The sequence below is a fragment of the Tenrec ecaudatus genome, chromosome 2 (assembly GCF_050624435.1).
Source record: "Tenrec ecaudatus isolate mTenEca1 chromosome 2, mTenEca1.hap1, whole genome shotgun sequence".
In the NCBI taxonomy this organism is placed as follows: Eukaryota; Metazoa; Chordata; class Mammalia; order Afrosoricida; family Tenrecidae; genus Tenrec; species Tenrec ecaudatus.
The window spans coordinates 126,728,501-126,751,619 of record NC_134531.1 but is presented as its reverse complement, the minus strand read 5'-3'; the positions used below and the strand labels follow the sequence as shown (position 1 = coordinate 126,751,619).

The following is a 23,119-nucleotide window of genomic DNA, read 5'->3' as shown; positions in this document are numbered from 1 at the left end:
GTAATCTTTTCACTATTTAAAAATTTGAATCCTTTACTTAGAACTTTATAATAAAGACAATTCCTGTCTTAGGGGCTTTTAGCAAGTAGTCATGGGGGAAATTAATGGCAGTCTTGTATAAACTTTTCTAGAAAACAGAAAAGATAGCTGATGTTTGCCAATTCATGTTAAGGAACCACCAAGACATTGACACACCTTTTAAATCAAGGAAAACACTATCTTCTAAGAAAGTAAAAAATGTATTTTGTTCTCATTCAAGAATATAGCTGAAAAATCTTGACCAAACATTGGCAAACTTATCAACTGAAATCAAAATGGGATGGTAGTGATCAAAATCCTTGGCAACTTTAATATTTTTCTCCATTTATCATGATGTACCAGTTGATCCAGTTGTAAGGATTTTGGTCTTCCTGTATATTGAGTGGTCATCCGTATGGAAGGTTTCCATCCTTCCTCAGTCAGCAAATGTTTCAAGTCCTCCTCACTTTCAGCAAGCAAGGTTATGTCTTCTGCATATCAAAGGTTGTTAACAAGCCATCTTCCAATCCCGATGCCACATTCTTCTGCATATAATCCAGTGTCTCTGATGATATGTTCAGCATACAGCTTGAGAAGGTATGGTGAGAGGATACAACCCTGTCGCACACCTTTCCTTATTTTAAGCCTTGCAGTATTCCCTAGTTCTGTTTGTACGACTGCCTCTTGATTCACGTACATGTTCTGCATGAGCACAATGAAGTGTTCCGGAATTCCCATTCTTCCCAAGGTTATCCATAGTTTATGATCCACACAGTCGAATGCCTTCGCATAGTCAATAAACACAAGTAAATATCTTTCTGGCATTCTCTGCTTTCAACCAAGATTTATCTGATCTTAGTAATGATATCCTTTGTTCCGCATCCCCTTCTGCCCGAACTTCAAGCAGCTCCCTGTCAATGTACTGCCGCAACCCTTGCTGGATGATCTTCAGTAAATTGTACTTGCATGTGATAGCAGTGATATTGCTCTATACTTTGAGCATTCTGCTGTGTCACGTTTCTTTGAAATGGGCACCTATGGAGCTCTTGCAGGCAGTTGGCTGAGATAGTTAAGGTTTATTGTGCCAACCTGGCTGATAAACACATGTGGGGTTAATTGAAGGGTAGAGAGATAAATGGATAGGTGAGCCTCTCCTTTCTCAGGTCTCTTGCTCTTTGATGGTGGTGCTAGGGTGCAGCTGCCCTAGCCAGTTCCCCACTTCAGCCAGCAAGGCTCACTTCCTTTGAGACATCACTGAGGAAAAGCTACATGGACTTACCCTGATGCAGCCCTGAGTGCTAGAGCAGTCGAGTGGAGACTCCTGCCAGCGCTGAGATGCTTACACCTCACTGATTCAGCTTTCCTCCTGCAGTTGGCATCATTGCGTATGTTTTGTGAGGTTGAGGAGGACTTTGTAGACTGGTATCAGGCATAGGGGCTAATGTTGGACGTATGGACTTGGACAGCACTGGGTTGGATGCTTTCTTAATGTACACTTACCCTCTCTATAAAACTCTCTCTTATATACATATGAGTGTCTGTGGATTTGTTTCCCTAGTTTACCCAGACTAACACATTGGCCAAGTAGCTGTCTTCCAAATTTCTTAGCACAGACAGGTGAGTGCTTTCAGTGCTTCATCAGCTGCCGAAACATTTCAATTGGTGACCCATCGACTCCCAGAGCCCTGTTTTGGCTATGGCTTTCAAGCCAGCTTCAACGTTTTCTTTGAACACCATTGGGTCTTGCTCATATGCTACCTCTTAAAATGGTAAAATGTCAACTAATTATTTTATTTTTTAGCATCACCAAAGCTGTTTACTCATGTCCCAGAATCAAGGTCAAAGTGTCGTGACAGCATTTAGCATTTCCAAAGAAGATAATCTTGGAAACTGAAGGAAGCCCATAGGCTTGTTTTGTTTGTTTGCTTTTAACGTAGAATATCTCTTGCTGTTGTTCCTCCTGATATCAAATTCCCCAGTGTTTTGGCAAAGACAGGGATGGTATTTTTGTTTTATTTTGGTTTTTTTTCTTCCTCATTTTCCTTTTCCCCTTTCCCTTCCCTCCCCATCTCCCCTCCCTCGTGAACCCCTGATAATCTATAAATTATTACTTTATCTTATCTTACGCTGCCTGCCATCTCCCTTCACCCACCCCTCTGTTGCCCAACTCCCAGGGAGGAGGTTATATGTAGATCCTTGTGATCAGTTTCCCCTTTCTACACCCCCCCCTTCCCTCCCGGTATCACTACTCTCATCGCTGGTCCTGAGGGTTTCATCTGTCCTAGATTCCCTGTGTTTCCAGTTCCCATCTGTACCACTGTGTATCCTCTGGTCTAACCAGGTTTGCAAGGTAGAATTGGGATCATGATAGTTGTGGGGAGGAAGTGTTTAAGAACTAGAGGAAGGTTGTGAGTTTCATTATTGCTACACTGAACCCTGAGTGACTCATCTCCTCCCCACTACCCCTCTGCAAGGGATATCCAGTTGTCTACAGATGGGCATTGGGTCCCCATCACACGCTCCCTTCATTCATGATGATATGATCCCCTCACCCCCGTCTTTGGTACTTGAAACCTGGTCCCCTTGGCCCTTCATGATCACACATGTTGGTGTGTTGCTTCCATGTGGGCTTTGTTGCTTCTGGGCTAGATGGCCGCTAGTTTACTTTCTAGCCGTTAAGACCCCAGACTCTATATCTCTCAATAGCCGGGCACCATCAGCCTTCTTCACCACACTTACTTATGCACACATCTGTCTTCAGCGTTTATGTGGGGAAGGTGATCAGACAATAATGGTTTTTGTTCTTTGGTGTCTGCTACATGATCCCTTTAACACCTCGTGATCGCATAGGCTGGTGTGCTTCTTCTCTGTGGGCTTTTTGCTTCCGAGCTAGATGGTCACTTGTTTGCCTTCAAGCCTTTAAAACCCCAGTCCCTATATCTTTTGATAGTCAGGCACTAGTTATTTTTGGTACAATGACTGTGTATTCTCTCCATCATTTTTTGATGCTTCTTGTGTCATTTAATATTTTTCCATAGAATTTTTAAAGATTGCAACTTGAGGCTTGAATTTTTTCTTGAGTTCTTTCAGTTTACAATATGTTGAACATGTATTCCTTTCTGTCTAACTCTAGGTCTTTGAACCTTTTATTATAATATTAATTTTGTCTTCTTAAACTACCCTTTGAAATGTTCTATTCAGCTCTTTGACTTCACCATTTCCTTCATTTGCTTTAGCTACTTAGTCTCTGATTAAGAGCAACTTTCAGAGTCTCTTCTGACATCCACTTTGGTCTTTTCTTCCTTTCCTGCTTTCTTCATGACCTCTTTCTTTCTTCATGCATGATGATCATGATATCCTCCCACAGCTCATCAGATCTTCTGTTATTAGTGTTCAATGTATGAAATCTGTTCTTGACATTTCTAAATGTCAAGTGGAATAGACAGGTTTTATTTTGGCTCTCATGAACTTGTTTGAATTTTCTTTAGCTTTCCCCTGAACTTACAGATGAGTAATTGATGGTCTGTTGTACAGTGAGCCCCTGGTCTGGTTTTAACTGCTGATATTGAGCTTCTCCATTGTCTCTTCCCACAGACACAGTCAAATTTATTTATGTGTATTCCAACTGGAGGTCCACGTGTATTGTCACTTTTTGCGCTGTTGGAAAAAAAGTATTTGCTGTGAACTAGTCGTTGGCTTTGCAAAATCCTGTCATGCGATCTTCAGTTCCCTTTCTATTCTCAAGACCATGTTGTCCAACTGCTGTGTCAGTCTCGGCACTTTAGAGAAACAACTCCACAGAAACTCATATGTGCAAGAGAGAGTTGCATAGAAAGGGTAAGTGCACATCAAGAAAACATCCCAACCCAGTGCTGCCTAAGACCACAAGTCCAACATTAACCCATATGTCTGACACCAATCCATAAAGACCCCCTCCATCTCACAAAACACACACACTGATGATGACTGCAGGAGGAATGCAGAGTCAGTGAACATGTAAGCATCTCAGCGTTGGAAGAGGTCTCCACACAGCTGCTCCACCACCCAGGGCTTCATCAGGGTAGGTCCATGTGGCTTCTCCTCGGGGATGTCTTGCAGGAACTGAGATTTTCCAGCTGAAGCAGGGAATTAGCTAAGGCAGCTGCACCCTGGTAAGATCATCACAAAGCAAGAGACCCGAGAACTAGAAAGGTGAGGCTCACTGAGCCATTTATTTCTCCGCCCTTCAATTAACCCCATATGTGTTTATCAGCCAGGTTGGAACAATAAACTAACTACCTCACTACTATTTCTACCTGTTTCCAATTATTGCATTCAAATCACCAATAACTATCAATGTATCTTGATTTCATGTTTGATTAATTTCCTATTGACCCTTTTGGTAGGATTCTTGAGTTTCTTTAGCATTAGCTTTTGTGATTGATGCATACATCCGAATGATAGGTGTATTGATTGGATTCCCTTGTAGGTGGATGGATAGATATAATCTTATCATGGGCAGCATTTTAGTTCATGGATGATTTTGCAATGTTATTTTGACAATGAATATGCCACACCATTCCTGTTGTGTTATTCCCAGAATAGTAAAGCATATGATTTTCTGATTCAAAATGGCTAATGCCAGGCAACTTATGCTTGTTAATTCCTATGATACCCATTTTTATGCATTCCATTTCAGTTTGACCGCTTCCAGTGTTCCTACATTCATACGTCACACGTACCACATTCCCAACATGAGCAGCTGCCTGGAGCCGTTTCTCCTCTCCCTGAGTCATGACTCATCAGCACATGAAGACCTGCAACGCGCCACTCCCAGCACATTTACCACCCACGGTACCATGGTGGACTCCGCTCCGACTCCGTGACATTGAGTGCGCTCCCACCTGAGGGACCCACCCTCTAGTACCATCTCCAACGACGTTCTGCTTCCGTTGATTAGGCCTTCATTGTCTGACAGTGATTCAACGTTGTGCGTAAGGTTTTCAGCAGCTCAGTCCTCTGAACTGAGGAGCTGAGTCCTTCATTGTCTCTTCTCATTCTGGACGCTCCGCTGGAATCTGTTCACACTCGGTGACCCTGCCGGCCTTTGAAGTGCTAGCGACACAGCTTCCAGCATCACAGTCATGCAGAAGCCACAATACTATGACAAACTGACCACTGGTGGTGGGAGGGAGGGAGTTACATATACTTGCTTCGTGCTATTTCATTCATGTGCACATTTAGATTTCATGCATTTTCTCTATTTGTGCTAATCTTCTCAATATAAATATTCTTTAAAAGTGGGGCGACAGATTCATTCCCTTAACAGATATTTCCTCAGGAACCTGCATAGATGAGATCTTGCACCAGATCTTCAGCATCTGAAGAAGAGTACATGCGTCCTGCCCCAGGGTGCTTACCTCCCTTGAGTGGAGACAGACAAAAGCAGTTAGGGTAATGAGTCAAAGAATAAAGACACATGTATAAAATCACCCGGTGGAATAAGTACTATGAAAGAGATCCTTGGCTTGATGGTGGTGTTTTGTTTGTTTTGGGTTTTGGTTTTGGGGTTTTTTTTTAGGGGAACTCTTGCTTTATTGGGAGTGGGGTGAGGACCAAAACCATTAAATCCTTCACTGCACTAAAATAGTTCAGACATGTTCTGCCCACCCCTAAGACATGGCGGGCGGTTCCTCCTTTTATCTATAATAAAAGGTTCCAATGTAATTTTAGATCTACACTTAGCTAGGAATCCCATCTGCTTACACAGAGAAATTCTTGGCTTGAAAGTCATGGCACCAGCCCCTCCCGTAACTGTGAAAACACTATTATTAGTTTTTAGTTAATTTAAAGGCTATTACTCAAAAATCAAAAAGTTCTTTTGAAGTCCTAATTCAAAAAGCAATGTGTTTTAAGGTAATTTTTTCCTCTCCCTCACTGTAAAATGCTTACGTGCCCATTGTAGAACATCTGGGAAATCAGAAAAATACAAAGAAAACAAAAATCCATAATCCATTACCATAAAACTCTCACTGCTAGGGAGTTGATTTTGACTCATAAGTGACCTTATAGCCCAAGGTAGACTGCAACTCTTTACACAAGTAAAACGCCTCCTCTTTCTTCTAGGGAGGGGCTGGTGGTTTCAAACTGTTGATCTCATGGTTAGCAGCCCCAAACATAACCAGTATGTCACACAGACTCCTTCCATTACCATAGGGCCTGTAAATGTTTTGGTCCATTTCTTACAATGAAAAGAATGCATTTATAGACTTCTTGACAGTAAATATGAAAATTTATCTGTCGCTTTACATTTTTTCATATATGCATTTCAAAATGTGTATGTATATATATATATATATATATATATATATATATATATGGCATCTCCATGCTTCATCAAATGATTTTCCTAAACATAGTTCTTAAGTTAGTAAAAATTCCATCCGACAGGCTTACATACTTAAAAGTCGGGTTGTCTGTGTTGTTTTCTTTTTCGTTTTTCTTTTTATCGTTTTATTGGGGGCTCATACAGCTCTTATCATAATCCATACATGCATACATTATGTCAAGCACATTTGTACATATGTTGCCATCATTTCAAAACATTTTCTTTCTACTTGAGCCCTTGGTATCAGCTCATTTTCCCCCTCCCTCATGAACTCTTGATAATTTAGAAATTATTTTTTTCATGTCTTACACTGACCACTCTCTCTTCACCCACTTTTCTCTTGTTCACCTTCCCCCTACCCTCCTGGTGTCACTACTCCCATTATTGGTCCTGAGGGGTTTATCTATCCTGGATTCCAGCTCTGTCCGTTCTTATGTACATGCTCTGGTCTAGTCAGATTTGTAAGGTAGAAGTTGGGGTCATGATAGTGGGGGTGGGGATGGGGGTCGGAGAAGCATTTAAGAATGAGAGGAAATTCTATGTTTCATCGTTGCTACACTGCACCCTGACTGGCTTGACCCTTCCTTGTGGCCCTTCTGTAAGGGGATGTCCAGTTGCCTACAGATGGGCTTTTGGTCCCCACTCCGCACTCTCCCTCATTCACAATGGTATGATTTTTTTCTTCTGGGTCTTTGATGCCTGATACCCATCCCATCGACCTCGTGATCACACAGGCTGGTGTGTTTCTTCCACGTGGACTTTGCTGCCTCTCATCTATGTTGGTTTCACAGGAAAGAAATCTTAGCCAGCCTGCTTCTGGGCCCATGTAGGTAAGCATTGCCCTGTGTCATAGAATCTATCCGTAGACAGGAATCAACCCCAAATGAAAAAGATAACAGCATAGGAAATCAAGGCGACCGTTCTTCCGGTGCCAAGACACTGTGAATCCAGCATTGCACAATTCTTCCCAAACGTGAGTCGTCTCCGAGAGGGTTTTCCAGAGCCCCAAAATTCCGCGACGCAAAGTTCTCCTATAAGTTCCGTTGGCACTCTGGTCCGGCGGCGGCGGCGAGGCGGCACAGGGGGCGGCTTGGGTCACCGGCGGACACTCGTCCGCTGCCCTCAACAGCTGCTCGGAGCCCGGGAGTCGCCGCTCCAGGGGTCACGGGAGCCCACGCGGCCGCGGCCCCCACGCTGCGCGGATCCCCGGGGGTCGCGCTTCGCCCGGGGCGGCCCCCGCCCCCGCCCCCCGAGCGACCCAGGCACCCGAGGCCCGACGGGACTGCGCCCGCTGTGTGCGCGTCACCGACCCGAATTGGGGAGGAGCGCGCCCGGGTCCCCGCCCTGCCCTGCGGCCGGGTCCCCACCCCACCCCACCTCCGGCCCTGGAGCGCGCAGGCGCGGCCACGCGGAGCCCCGCCAACCGTCCCGGAGCCCGAGGTCGCCCCGAGCCCCTCTCGCCGCCGCCGCCGCTCGCCATGGGCGCCGCTGCCCGGCTGCTGCCAGCCCTGGCGCTCCTCCTGGGGCTCGGCGCGCTCGCGGCCGCGTCGGGGTCCGCGGGCACCCGCAAGCGAGGCCCCTCGGTGACGGCCAAGGTGACCCAAGCGCCCGCAGTCAACTTTCCCCACCTGCCAGTTGGGGTGGGGTGGACGGTGCTGGGGTGGCTGGGACCCTGATCTCAGGGACTCCCAGGCGGGGGCTTTCCGGGGGGCGGGGGACACCGGGGTTCGTGGGAGGGGGCCGCCCGCGCGCCGAGGGGGGGCGCGCTCCGGGGGACTGGGCGCGGGGAGCGGTGACCGCCGGCCGCTAGGACGCCGCGCCCCGCGCTCGGGGTCCCCAGGGAGCGGCCCGGGGTTCAGGGGGCTTCCGGGACCGGCGGCGCCGCTCTCCAGGAAGGAGCCAGCGAGGAAGGAAGACCGCGGGCGGGGAGGTTCCTGGCCCGGCGGCCCAGAGGCGATCCGGGAGGCGGGCGGAGGTCGGGCTCCGGGTCTCCGACGTCCCGGGAGCTGGGGGAGCCCTGGCCCGCTCCAATCGCCCCGGCGGTAGAGGCTGCGGGCCTGGTTTACGCAACAAGCTGTCTATCCCGCTGCTCTTCCTGTGTCTAGGATGTGTCATCCTTCCTGGGGAGGTGCGGTCTTAGATTTCAGGTGCTGGCAGACTGGCCCTGGCAAAAGCCTCCCCCGGAGGGCCCAGATCTTTCCTAGGGATCACACGCGACCATCGCGTCCTTGTAAAACCGGACTTGCGGTGGGTGAGAGTCACGGGAGCGTGCGGGAGGCCAGGAGAGCCACTTCTACAAAACCCACATGCAGTGTGCCTTGGAATCAGGTCAGGGGAGGTGTGGAGGAGGAAGGGGGGAGCAGAGGAAAGTGGTCTCAGCCGTTAGTCAGGCCCGTGATGCCAGTAGACAAGGTGCTGTTGACCCAAAGGGATGTCTGGATCTCCGATTGCGCCCCCTTCTGACAGCAGCACACGGGGGTGGGTAGGGAGAGGCTTCCGAAGGGAGTGGGGGTTCCGTGGTATAAGTCTTTCCATTTCTCAAAACTTTTTATTGTGGATTAGGTGGGGTTTGCTGAGTGCTCATCAGTTTTCCATTCAATAGGTCATGCATATTCAATAGGTCATACATACTCAATAGGTCATACATATTTGTGTCATTTCATACATTGTCATCTTAATCTAGGGTCACCTACTCTGCTTTCTCCCGGGGTTTCCTGCCTTTTCTTCCTCCTCTCATAACCCTCTGAATCTTGACATTGGTAAAGGCTGCCCTTTTGATCTCCTACGGTCGATATTTTTTAACTACATGGTGGGTTCATTTGCAGACCTGAAGAGTGATCACGGGTCATAGTATCCTTGTCTGAACTGCACACCTGGCTTCTATGACTTTGATGTTGTTGCACCTGTTTTCCTCACTCTTCTCAGCACCTTGTAATGCGATCCTCTTCAGAGCAATTGATAGTGGTAGCTGGGCACCATCTAGTTCTTCAGGTCTCAGAGATGCCTGTGTGGATCATTTATCCATTGAACTACTTGCTTCCATATAGCTGTTGGTCATCATCACTCTTTCCTTCACAAGGACAGGCAGTGGCAGCGTTCTTGTCTTTGGGGGAGATCTGCTTTGATTCCTAGTCAGTGCACCAACATATGTGTGTGTGTGTGTATGTGTGTGTGACACATTTGCTAATTGAAGTTTAGTTGTTGTTGCAATGCTGAACAGGTTTCATCAGAGGTGGGGTCAGGTCTTCCAAATTAAGTCAAGCTTTAAAGAAAGGCCTGGTAACCAACTTCCAAAAATCAGCCAATGGAAGCCCTATGGTCTGGGTTTTCAGGAAGCCAAGTCTGAGGCAGATGAAGGAGGAGGTTCCACCCACTGCTGAAGGGACAAAAGAAGGAGCAACCGAGAGGGCGGAGATGAGTATTGCCTAGCTATTTTGAAAAGCATTGATTAGACTCCCAGCCCCTTGGTCTTCTTTCTAGCTTTGGGAAATGAATGGCTACACACGTTCACAGAACTGAATTAGGGTGTTTTCAGTCAGAAGATGTTATTTGGGTCTCGGGAGGGAGGAATGAACAAGTTGTACACGGCCCGTGTTTCTACAGCCAATGGTCTATTGTGGAAGGCAAACACACAATGGGAGGCTAGCCATTTATTTATTGTGAGAGCCAAGAAATGGTTGCAGATGTTTCTGTGATGAAGGAAATACTCACCAATACCGACGGGCGGAGGAGCCTGGGTGGCATAATGGATTCAATAGGTGGGCGGCTCCCTGTGAACCCACCAGGGCTCCAAGGGAGAAAGAGGAGGCTGCCTGCTCCCGGGAAGATTTCCACTTTGGAAACCAGAGCAGTTCTGCTCTGCCCTATAGTGTTGCTGTACATTGATATTGACTCGATGGCAGGTGGACAGGTGGGTGATGATTGAAAAACACTGAGAGGATGTGAAAGACAGCATGGCAAAGATGTAGGAGGCAAAGGGAGCCCCTGATGCAAAGGCCTCCAGACCGGAAAGCAGTCATTGTGTTCAGAGAATGGTGGCAGGACTGGGGTCGCTCCTGCATAGGGCTGAGAAAGGAGGGTGGCTGGACATGAGGTTGAAGGAGCAAGCAGTAAGGTCATGCAGGGAAATGGGTTTGAGACCCTGGTGAGGAGTGCGGGGACCATTCGCAGGGCAGCTGGACCCGCTGCATGACAGGACCTCATATGCAGATATATTCCAAAACCACTGTGGTCACCCAGTGGCGGCTTTCAGGGCTACGCAAGAGAGGCCAGTTGATAGTAGCTTGGCTTAGGGGGATGTACCTGAACTACATTTTGGAGGTAGAGTGAGAACCACTTAGAAAGGAAGTGAGGGAAACAATAGGATTGTCAGATGACGTACAGGATCCTCAATGAAATGTGAATGTAAAATGAACAATGAAATTTAAAAATTGTAAATATGTCCCTGACAATATCTGGGGACAAACTTCACCTGGAAAACATTTTTAAAGAAAATCAGCAGCAACTCACCCCTGAGTAATTAAATCATAATGTCTAGACGCTTTTTCTGGTGATTCTAATGTGCAACCTGGTGGCTTGTTTGGGAACCATGAAAGAGCGAGCTGAGCGGGGAGGAAACTGAGGGCAGTCTTGACTGCTGGCTGAGGAGCAGGGCGGACACTGTCCCTCCGGCCGGGTTTACCGGTGCTCGACCCTCAGAAGTGCCTCCGGAAAGGTCTTTTTTTTTTAATCCCCTACCAAATTTATCAAGTTGTAAATCTAATTGTGTATGCCAGCCTTCTACAGATTTGACTGTGTTGAATTACCTTCCCACAAACTCTCTTAAGCAACTGAATGCATTGGAAAATGAAGGCATTAACAATTATTTCTCTGAGAACAGAAAAGTCAATTAGCAGGCCACAGCTCTCGAGTCTTGTGTGCCCCAGCAGATCTGCTACCGCTGATTCCACTTAAGAACACGGATCTGTAAATAAGAGAAACACGAGGTGCTGTGCTCTCAGAAGGACCCTTCTGAGGCACTGAACCACTTATCCCACTGCTGGATCAACCTGGCTGCTTCCTGCTGGAGCCATAGAGGATAGATAATAAGGTGGGGTTCTGGCTCATTAGACTCAGACCCGGGAATGGGTGGGAGAAGCCCCGTGTTTCCCTGCAAAATGCCAGCTGCAGGGACAGGCACCGAGAAGGTACAGAACAGCCCTGCCACCGCTCCAGCCGCATTCAGGCAGCATGGAGTGCAAGCACTACACAGAGGATGAGGTGGCCAACAGGCCACGGCTGGGTGACCTGCGCCACGTTCGGTAATGTCTGAGGCTCAGTTTCCCCTTCTGTGACTAGGAACCGAAGTACTTCCCACCTTATGTGATAAAGCAGGTAAGGTGCTGTGACCGTGGCACAGGGAGGGCACACCTGACCTCTGGCTTCCTTATTGCCAAGAGGAGGCAGAGGTCAGACAAGTTCCCCTCCTTCTTTCTTGACCCGATTCTGACACCAAGCGTTCCTCCCACAGCACCCCACTGCTCTGCGGAGCTCACAAACCCATTGCCACCCAGAACTCACAGAGTACTCATGGTTAAGGGCGATTATTAGGGAAATTAACAGATTATCTCCAGTCAGGATCAGGCAACAGTAAGGATACAGTCATTGTTCCATAGCAACACCTCAGCCAGCAGCCAAGCCTCTTTCCTGTCTGTAGCTTCTCAACCAGCTAGTCCCTTGGCCTTTGCCCCCATAGGCGAGGATGTCAGCCTGCTTCTGTGCCTCCCAGCCTTAGTCTCAGTGCTGCTCCCCTGTTCTGTCTCACAGTCGTCTTGCTTTGGCCTCCCATCTGCCTGGCTCTTTTGTTTTGCCCCTTGGTCTCTGTGCCATGCATAGAGGAGAGCTTCCTCCAACATACACTTAAAGCCACAGGCATAGAGACCAGAATTTAGAGCACATACCAGATTATGGCGAGAAGGGCCCTAGTAATGGACTACATCGCAGGTGCTGAGTCCCTGTTTTAAGAGGTCCAGTGCCTAGTGTTGTGTTGCTGTATTTTCCACTGTGATAGCCCAGCCCTGAAGGAAGTTATCTTTGTTTTATGGACATGGAACTGAGGCTCAGAAAGTAATGATTTTGCCCAATGTCCGATAGACAATAAGAGTGTAGCTAGGTGTGGAACCAGCTTCCTTGTGTGCTCAGTGGCTTCCTAGTTACTTTGGAAGTAGGTAGGATGAAGTCTGGAAGCAGGATTAACTCTGTAAGGTTTGGATCATGCTTTGCGAGCGCCTCTTTCCTCTTCTCCCTATCTTCTCCCGCCTCTAGGATCCCATGGTTTCCAAATGCCTTTCAAGGGCAACCCAGAGAGAGAAACAAAACAAAACACAGGTGTAGGTGTCAGCTTCCATGTCCCCACCCCCTGCCAAAGTGCACCATGGAATCTAAATACCACCTCTCCCTGGAAGCCCACCCCACACTTTATCAGGCCTTGTCCTCTTATCAGCAGGCGCTTTGGTGGCGTAATGTTATGCATTTGGTTGCTAACTGCAAGGTCAGCATTTGAAGCCTCCAGCCTTTGGAAAAATGGATGTCCTGTCCTTAGGAGCCGTCCATTGTATTCTGACTCACAGTCATTCCAAGGGACAGCTGTTGTTAGGGGCTGTTCAGTCTATCCCGACTGGAACACTGCTTGGTCCTGCACACCTCACGCTCCTGAGGAGGCTTGAGCCGAGGTTTGTAGCCAGTGTGTCAATCAGCTCATTGAGGCGCTCCCTCTTTGGAGGTGACCCCGTTGACCCTCTCCTTTCCCCTGTCTGATACCCTCCCGGGACAAGTCTCTCCCGGTACCGTGTCCAAAGTCCATGAGAGAAAGGCCGGCCATTCCCCTTCCAGGGGACATGATGGCTGTGCGCTTTCCAAGGGGGATGTGTTCCTTCTGCTTGGCCCGGGCATGCTCACTATTCCTCCTCAAGACCATCATTCAGAGACATCAGCTCTCTAGCCTTCCCCGTGTCCTGCCCAGCTTTTGCATGTCTACGAGGTGATTGACAATAGCATGGTTTCGGTCAGAGGTGCCTTAATCTCCAAGTGACATTTTTGTTTTTTCAGTGCTTTAGAGAGATCTTTTGCAGAAGATTTGCCCAACGCAGTATTTTTTTTTTTCTTAAGTGCTACTCCCATGTGGATCCAAGTACAATGAAACCCTCGACAGTGTCAATCTTCATTTCATGATGCGCCGATTGGTCCTGCTGGGAGGATTCCTGTGTTCTTTAGGTTGAGCTGTAACGCCGACTGAACGCGGCAGTCAGGGGTCTTCGTCAGGAAGTGCTTCCAGCCCTCTTGACTTACAGCAAGCAAGGATGCGTCACACAACAGAGGAGCAGTGAGCCTTCCTCCCATCCCGACGCCACGCTCTTCTTCACGTAGTCCAGCTTCGCTGATACTGTGGTCAGCATACCGAGTGATGAAGTGCGGTGACAGGCTGGAAGCCCGACACACCCTTTCCCAGATTGTCCACTTCCCTTCGGTCCACAAACAGGTTCTACATCAGTACAACGAAGTCTTCGGGAGTTCCTTTTCATCGCAATGTCACCCACAGTTTATTAGAGTTCACACAGTCGGCGCCTTTGTACAGCCAATACAACACAGATGAACATCTTTCTAGTAGTCTCTGCGTTCAGCCAAGACCTGACGTCAGCAAGCTTGTCCCTTGTTGTGAGTCCTCTTCGCAGCCTGGCTTTGTTCGGGTTCTGGGATGGTTTGCCTCAGTCCTTGTTTCTCAGCGCTGAAAGCATTCACGTGACAGAAGCACTTTTGTAAATCCAAGTAAGTTTTATGGGGGAAGGGAAGTTTCAGGTACGACAGTCTCGGAAAGTAACACCCTACCGCTGGAAAGCGTGCAAGGCTGTGTAGGAGACTGGGCAAGATGCGACTGAAGATGGCCACGTGTGGGACCATGGAACACCCACGCGAACGGAGTGCTGGGACAGGAGTGTGGAGCAAGAGAGAGACCCGACCGCCCTTGGCCTGCTTCTACCCCCTCCCACTACTTGAGGGCGTGCGCTTGAGCCTATTGCCACGCCCAGTCCAGGCGCCCCTGCGATGTAAAGTTGCTGGTGCCTCCGGGGTATGTGCCAGTTGATCTCCACCTGGACCTAGGGGGCCTGGGTCTGAACAGGCTCAGTTTTGGATTCGCCACCTGGGTGTCGAACATGTGCCTGACTTCTTTGAAACCCCTTTGGTTGTGGCCTGGCCAGTTCATTTTTGTGTAGCGTCAACATTTCATGGGGGCAACCCCCTTTCTCCCCAATCTTCTTACCTGCCAGCTTGAAATTCGGGCAGTTAGTTCCCTGTCAAAGAACCCCTGTCAGCATTTTTTAAATTGCCTGTAGGAAAATTTTGCTTGCATGTGGTATCCATGATATTGCTTGATAATTTCCACATTGTACTGGATCACTTTTTGGGCAGATCTCTTCCAATCAGTCGGCTCAGTAGCAGTCTTCCACAGCTCTTGGTCTAGACTTAGGACCATGCGCAGTGCTCTGTTGGCACCCTGACAATTCCTGGAACTTTGTTTTTGGCTGATGCCTTCAGTGTAGCTCAGACCTGTTTCAGTCCCATCAACTTTTAAAAATCACTTTCTAATTCCTGAAAATGTTAAATGTCGACCAATGCTTTGGGGTACGGTGCCTCTTCGTACTCCTATTTCCTCGCCCCTCTTTTTCCTGGAGGTGCTGCTGTTCTAAGACATTGTGGCGGAGGAAGAACAAAGTCTTTAACTTTGGGAACCTGACAGCTGAACTCGGAGTCTTGGTTTCCCAGGGAGATGATTGTGTCAGCCCTGAATGAAATGCTTATTGTGTGGTAGGGACAGGGACCTGGGGCTTCTGGGGTGAGTGGCAGGCCCTTGAAAGGACTGCGATATTTCCATCATCTTCTGTGGTAGCCTTGGCAGCAGACATCTATTGAGAACTCACTGGAAATTGGACCCAATTTACTCCAAGTTACAATAAATCAAGGTGGACTCTCAGTCAACTTTTCTCCTCACCATTTTTGTTCCCCATCGGAGACGAGAGGCAATGCCTTTTAAAAGAGCAACGTGTCGCCCACCAGACTGGGAAACTGGAGTCAGCAGCAGTGTTTGGGGCACTTGGGGAGGAGCGAACATCTTGAAGATGTTATTGGCTGCCTCTGACAGTATTGACTCAGACATTGAACTTAGTGCCTTGCCCAGCACCTGGTCTATGGGTGCTCAATAAATATTTGATGAGTGAGGATTGGTGAGTGAAATGCATTTACCAACATTATATCTGAGCTTCTTCAATTTGTATCACGTTCCTTCACACTTTTACTATAAAATGCTGGTGGGCAAGGTTTTTGTGTCTGGTTCAAGTCTTAGAATTTAGTTTGTGGTGAATCTTTTCTTTGTGGTTTTTCCAGGACATGTAACCTTTGACTCTTTCAACCACGTGCAGGTCTTCTTTGATGTCAGGATTGGGGACAAAGATGTTGGCAGAATTGTCATTGGCCTGTTTGGAAAAGTGGTACCCAAAACGGTGGAAAATTTTATTGCTTTGGCAACAGGAGAGGTAGGTCTCAGTTTATTTCCTTTAATTTTTCTCAGAATGATCTCTTCCTTCTTTTTAAAAAAAATCATTTTATTCAGGGCTCGTACAGTTCTTATCACAATCCATACATGCATCCATTGTGTCCAGCACATTTGTACATTTGTTGCCATCATCATTCTCAAAACATTTGCTTTCTACTTGAACCCTTAATATCGCCTGCTCATTTTCTCCTCCTTCCCCACTCCCCCTCCCTCATCAACCCTTCATAATTCATAATTTATTATTATTTTGTCATGTGTTACACTGTCCGACCTCTCCCCCCAACCTCTTCTCTGCTGCCCATCCCCCAGGAAGGAGGCTATACATAGATTTCTCTTCCTTCCTTTAATCCAAGTATAAACATATCTTCTGGAAAAGCAGTCTTATGTTAAAAGATGAGAAGAAGTGGTAACATCCTAACCTATTTTACTTATTTTTCCTATAAAGTGTGTATTTGTAAAATCGTAGGCTTCTCAAAACCTCTCTCTCTTTCTTTTTTTACTTATTCACTTTCATACCTTACTTCCATGGCTTATTACTTCCTCGAGAGTTCCTCCCATGGCTTATTATTCTTATGACTGGTCAGATAATAGTTCATTTCCATGAGTACATCATTGCTGGGAATCAGACATTATAGATACTTTGTTTAATGTTCTCACTTTGTCATTTCCAGATAAACACTGGGTTTTATCTTCCAGGGTGGGTTATATCTACTTGTGTAATCAGTTGAAAAACTCTCTTTAGAAAGGCTATGGCTATAAGGAAAGCAGATTCCATCGTGTCATCAAAGATTTCATGATTCAAGGAGGAGACTTCACCGCTGGAGATGGCACTGGCGGTAACCATTCCTCTGGCCTTTCTCCTTTCCCCACTTTCCAACTTGAACCTCAGATGAAGTCACTAGGTTAACCCAGATTGAATTCCCAGAGTGAAGGAACAAAGCCATGAAGACAATTGAACTAATTATTTCAGGAGGAGAGAGTTTTGCAGAGAACACCCTCCAGAATGGGTTTAGAGTGTGTAGAATTATATCCCATGGGAAATTGTGCCTGGAAGGGCCAATGACTTGACTACCGCTCATGGACTCGCTGAGGTGTTCAGAGTGGCAGGAGGGCGCGACCGCTCCTGCTCACACTGCTGTTTTATAGGAATCATATTCTGTTCCACCGGCTGCTTTGCCAGATCCCCAACACACCCCTCCCTTTGGCTCCTCTGCTCAAGTTTGGTTCCGTGGAGGCTCTCGAGCCTCATCACCCTCTGCATCCTGAAATCATTGTTTCTGATGACATTCAGGCTAGACCATTGCTTTTACTGTGCAGGCGGGAAAGAGTACCAGCGTCAGTCAGGAAGTCAGATGTTCAAATTCTGCTGGGGTGTTTTCATTACTGTAGCCTGTGCTCCTGTTGCCAAGTGAGATTGAGAATGCCTGAAAATAGCCAACGGTGTATACAAAATGCTTGCCGTACCCCGGCTGGGTGCTGAGGTTGGACCCCTCCACCACACCTGACTGGTCAGCACACCGCCAGCACACACCTCCAAGGCAATGACCTAGCTGCCAGGACAGAGACGGAGCCACTAGGACAGCATAGGTCAGCTGGATTTACGATATCAGGCTGCCCTTCCATTTCGGAGTAAAATCCATCACTGACCTGTGTGGTCAAAGCTTGGCTCTTGGTAGGGCAGAGGGAATCCCGTCACCATTGGCCATAGATAGGCATTTCTGTTTTTTTGTTTCAGACCCTAACTTCCTTAAGGAGTGAATATACCCTCTCTTTCACACTTTATGTTTGCCCATGTTTCCCCGTCCCTGCATCCTGCATGGTTGTGCTAACCGCCCAGAAAGCCTATGCTTTCCTTTGAAGAGTCTGCTTTCCTTTGGCCTCTGTTGACTCTCTTCCTTTTCTTTGGTCTTTTCCAGGTGTTAGCATCTATGGGGAGACATTTCCAGATGAGAACTTCAAGCTGAAGCATTATGGCATTGGGTGGGTCAGCATGGCCAACGCGGGGCCTGACACCAATGGCTCGCAGTTCTTTATCACCTTGACCAAGACCTCCTGGCTGGATGGCAAACATGTGGTATTTGGAAAAGTCCTTGATGGCATGGTACCTAAATATATTTATTTTAATGCTCTTTATTTTCATCTTGCAAGAAATCCATTGTGATACTCTTGCCTCTTCAAAGGTGAATAATATGCATTATGAAATAGACCATTACGCATGGGGTTGGGCTTCAAAACATCTGCGGGGAAATTCCGAGATCTTTTCTTTCCATTTTCCCATGAACTTTTTGAAGCCCCCGGCATATGTGTGAATGTCTGCATTCTTTCCTTTTTGGGTTGGGAGTGTTGTCTCACTGTTTGATGCAAAAGAAGGGCCCCTTTTAATGCAGCCAAATCAAGCCAGTCTCATATGATTCAGTCCATGCTTAAGTCACATTTAACTACCTCTACTCTCCTCAGTAACTGTTAGTGACCACGCTCTGCTCTCTGAGCCTCGGAGCTGGCATCTCGAAAGCCTGCCCAACCCACTCCTGGTCTGTGCTTGACGCCTCAGCCCCTCAAATGGAATTTTGTTTTGCTCCCATGGCTTATCCTCCTGCCCTCATTTAAACAAGCCAACGCAAACTTGTACTTGCTATTCTGATTCAAGTCAACAAAAAGTCAGGAACCGAGTGGGCAGGTTCAATACCTCCCTTACAAGGCCAGTTGGTATTCAGGCTGAACTTTTAAAGATAGAATGCTCTTTAGCAAGTGGGATCAGAGAAATGGCAAACACTTAGCACGAAGTATCTCATATCCTGTCACAATAAAAATATACCTAGCTTTCATGAGCCTTTATTGTCCTCAGACAAAGCTATTTCTAAACAGTAACGAATGCCAGTGCTCCTTAGGCCCTTCTTGAACTTGGCCTTTAGAATGCATTTGAGATGGACATGCAGGTGTTGCATCACTTGGACCTGGCTCATTGGGCATAACCAAGGTTTAAATAGTTTGAATGTCAATGAATATATTTATTCATCTATTAAATGAGTGTTTTTAGTACACCATGATAAGCTCTTGGAAAAATCTAGAGTTCAAGTTTTTGTTTGTTTTGATTTTCTCCTCTGGTCATGGTTTTATGTCTTCTCATCCTTTGGTTCATTTATCTTATGCTCCTACCTGTAGCCATTTCCTTGTGCCCAGTGGAGACTCGCTGCCTGGTTTTAAGGAGCGGTCCTTAACCTGTCCTTTGAGAAACTAAGGAAAGCTATAGACTTTTCTCCAGAAAAAAATAAAATGAGATTACACAAAAGAGAGAGAGAGAGAGAGAGAGAGAGAGAGAGAGTGTGTGTGTGTATGAGAGAGAGAAAGGGGAGAGAGAGAGAGAGAGAGAGAGAGAGAGAGAGAGAGAGAGAGTTTTTCAAGTTACAAGGAATTTGAAGAATCCCTCCCCTGATCTTCCAGAGACTCTCAGGGCTGCTTTTCTGCACTACAGTTGTGGGCCTCATTTCACACATAACAAATCAGAACCTTTAGACATGGGCCCGTGAATATGCAATTTTAAGAAGTACAAGGGCTTCCGGTGTATAGCTATTGTTTTAGATACACCACACACAACCTATGTAGAAATATACATTATTGTGTAACACTTGTACTTTGTTCTAAATTAAACTGAGTTCAGCCAGCATTTGAGTTAATTAGTTGACTAATGAAAGATATAAACATTCTCTCCAAAATCAATAAACATACACATGACAATACCTGTCCAAGGTACTTGGATGATATGTTGCTATTTGTCCCATGTCTCTTTGGAAAACCCATGTAACCCTACTTTTCTAGCCCTTCACTACTGTACAAAATATAAGTTTCTAAAATCCCCCAGGCCATAGAGAAAATGGCCTTTCCTCAGCATAGGTTTGGGCCTACATTAGTATGATAATCATCTTCTAGATTAATGGCTTGGATCAGCTTTTAAACGGGCAGATAATTTTATTATGCCTACAGCGATTCTAAAGGAATCCCCTGGCGCTGTCCAGTAGCAGTGGGCTGCTCACTGCAACCTCGACAGTCCAAGCCACCAGCTGCTCCTCGGGAGAAAGACCAGGCTGTCTGCTCCCGTAGGTTTTACAGCTTTGGAATCCCCATGTAGCTCAATGGCAGTGGGCTTGGTGTTTTGGTTTGGTTTTGAGGGTTTGGTACCTATCATAGGCTGAAGCTGGAATGGACCTCAATTCCACAGTAAGGGCTAAAGTGGAGTTGTAGCAGGTGAGTGGAAGTTGGGGAGCTGATGACGATGAGGACAATCATGAAGAAATCGTGCAAAATTTATTGTGGTGGTGATTTTACAACTCCTCTGAACTACTGAATGATGTGCCAATACAGCTGTTTTAAGTTTTTCCAGTATGTCAACTTCTTGTAAAAATTGAAGGAGTATACCTACATGTTCCCCGCGTAGCAAGTAACGAGGGGAATTGCATTCTGATCTATGTACTTCCTCTGAACACTGTAAGTTTCTCTCCATTAGCGTGCATGGTTTTTGAAGCCTTAAGAAAGCTTCTGTCCTGCCTGCACTTTGGGACTTGATGTTGATTGTACCTTCCAATTGTTGTAGCCACTGGTCAGAGAAGAACCATGCCAAGTGTCTACCCCTTTCTTTCCAGACCGTGGTCCACTCCATAGAACTTCAAGCAACTGATGGGCATGACCGTCCACTCACTGACTGCTGGATCGTCAACAGTGGCAAGATAGAAGTGAAAACGCCCTTTGTGGTTGAAGTCGACAACTGGTGACAGAACTGATGGAGAAAACAACAAAACACAAAGAATCCCACCCCACTGGCTGTGCCAGCGGACCTTTCGGATCTTCAGCGCCGGTCCCTTGTTTCCATTTGCTTTTAATGTCTATCCCACCTCACAGAAAAGTTCCAAAGAGTAACCACGTAAAGCTGGACTTGCATGAACTTTATTAAATTACTTATTCATAAACTTTGCATTTCTAGGACATAACTTGTCCCCGAATGGTGCTATTTTTTTAAAAAGCAGAACCTTTGTGTGATGCTTTCTAAGAATTTAAAATCATTATTTGATTGAATTCATTGATTCATTTATTTGGTTGTTATAAAGATTTCTTTGAAAAAAATTGAAGATAATACAAAATAATAATTTTGTACCCCAACAATTTCTTTAATGATAGAATGAATTGATTTGTACAATCTGATGTCATTGGAATTTTTTTACCTGCTAGATGCTTTATTTAGTGTTCTCTGTATTAAATACTTTTTATATGCATCAACTGTTTTTTGCAAGTCTTTCTTTTTTCCTTATTTTTTTCACATTTTATTGTGGTCAGAGTGAAAGGGTTCAGAGAAATGTGTCTTCCTTTCAGGAATGCACACGTTTTCTTTCTTTTAAAAAATCATTTTATTGAGGGCTTGTACAACTCTTATCATAATCCATACATCCATCCATTGTGTCAAGCACATTTGTACATTTGTTGTCCTGATCATTCTACTTGCTTTCTCCTTGAGCCCTTGGTATCAGCTACTCATTTTTCCTCTCCTTCCCCGCCTCCCGTTCCCTTGTGAACCCTTGATAATTTATAAACTATTATTATTTTGTCATGTCTTACACGATCCAATGTCTCCCTTCACCCACTTTTCTGTTGTCTGTTCCCCAGGGAGGAGGTTATATGTAGATCCTTGTAATTAGTTCCCCCTTTCCACCCCACTTTCCCTCCACCCTCCATCCTTGTTTCGCCACTTTCACCATTGGTCCTGAAGGGATCATCTGTCCCGGATTCCCTGTGTTTCCAGTTCCTACTTGTAGCAGTGTGCATCCACTGGTCTAGCCAGATTTGTAAGGTAGAATAGAGATCATGATAGTGGGGGTGGAAGCATTTAAGAACTAGAGGAAAGTTGTATGTTTCATCATTGCTACCCTGCACCCTGATTGACATGTCTCCTCCCCACGACCCTTCTGTAAGGCAATGTCCAGTTGTCTACAGATGGGCTTTGGGTTCCCACTCCATACTACCCCTTATTCTCAATGCTATGATTTTTTTCTATTTGATGCCTGATACCTGATCCCTTTGACACCTTGTAATCACACAGGCTGGTGTGGTTCATCTGTGTGGGCTTTGTTGCTTTGAGCTAGATGGCCGTTTGTTTACCTTTAAGCCTTTGAGATCCCAGACACTATATCTTTTGATAGCCAGGCACCATCAGCTTTCTTCATCACATTTGTTTATGCACTCATTTTGTCTTCAGCAATTGTATCGGGAATGTGAGCAACATGGGATGCCAGTTTAATAGAAGAAAGTATTCTTGCAATGAGGGAGTACTTGAGTTGAGGCCCAGTGTCTATCAGTGATCTTAATACTAAACCTATAAATATATGTACATAGATCTATCTCCCCATAATCATATATAAATATATTTACATATGTACATGCCTGTATTTAGACCTCTATAAATGCCCTTCACGTTTTATTTCATGACATTGACAGAATTTCTATCATAGCGAAATATTCTTCCTACTGCCTTCCTATTTCCACTCTTATCTTTTCCTGCCTTATGAGCTAATTGACATATATAATTCAATAGTTCAGTCATGTTAAGAATAATTGTACAATCAACAGCATAATCAGTTTTAGAACATGGTTTTCTCTTTTTTAATTAAAAGATCATTATATTGGGGGCTCTCACAGCTCTTATAACAATCCAGATACCAATTGCATCAATTGCATTTGTACATATGTTGCCATCATTATTATTTTTAAATCATTCTATTAAGGGTTCATACAACTCATCACAATCCATACATCACTTGTGTCAAGCACATTTGTACGTTCATTGCCTTCCTCATTCTCAAAACATATGCTCTCCACTTAAGCCCTTGGCATCAGGTCCTCATTTTTCTCCCTCCCTCCCCGCTCCCACCTCCCTCATGAAGCCTTGACAATTTATAAATTATTATTTTGTCATATCTTGCACTGTCTTTTGATAGTTGGGCACCATCAGCTTTCTTCAGCACATTTGCTTATGCACCCATTCGTCTTCAGTGATCCTATGAGGGAGGTGAGCACACAATGATATGATTTTTTTGTTCTTTGATGCCTGATAACTGATCCCTTCGGCACCTTGTGATCACACAGGCTAGTGTGCTTCTTCCATG

The 23,119-nt window shown here is 46.0% G+C and overlaps 1 protein-coding gene across 1 annotated transcript; it reads left to right on the top strand.

Moving 5' to 3' along the window:
* The first annotated feature begins 7,774 nt into the window (after positions 1 to 7,774).
* PPIC (peptidylprolyl isomerase C) lies at positions 7,775 to 21,235 on the top strand. Its single transcript, XM_075541443.1, has 5 exons — positions 7,775 to 7,980; positions 15,838 to 15,951; positions 16,714 to 16,807; positions 17,888 to 18,072; positions 20,609 to 21,235. Exons 1-5 carry the CDS (start codon positions 7,864 to 7,866, stop codon positions 20,735 to 20,737), a joined length of 639 nt encoding a protein of 212 aa, XP_075397558.1. The 5' UTR covers positions 7,775 to 7,863; the 3' UTR covers positions 20,738 to 21,235.
* Positions 21,236 to 23,119: the final 1,884 nt, after the last annotated feature.

Coding starts and splice junctions, on each gene's coding strand:
- PPIC (XM_075541443.1), top strand. CDS start 7,864: ATGGGCGCCGCTGCCCGGCTGCTGCCAGCCCTGGCGCTCCTCCTGGGG. Junction 15,952..16,713: donor TTGCTTTGGCAACAGGAGAG/GTAGGTCTCAGT, acceptor AACTCTCTTTAG/AAAGGCTATGGCTATAAGGA. Junction 18,073..20,608: donor GAAAAGTCCTTGATGGCATG/GTACCTAAATAT, acceptor CTTTCTTTCCAG/ACCGTGGTCCACTCCATAGA.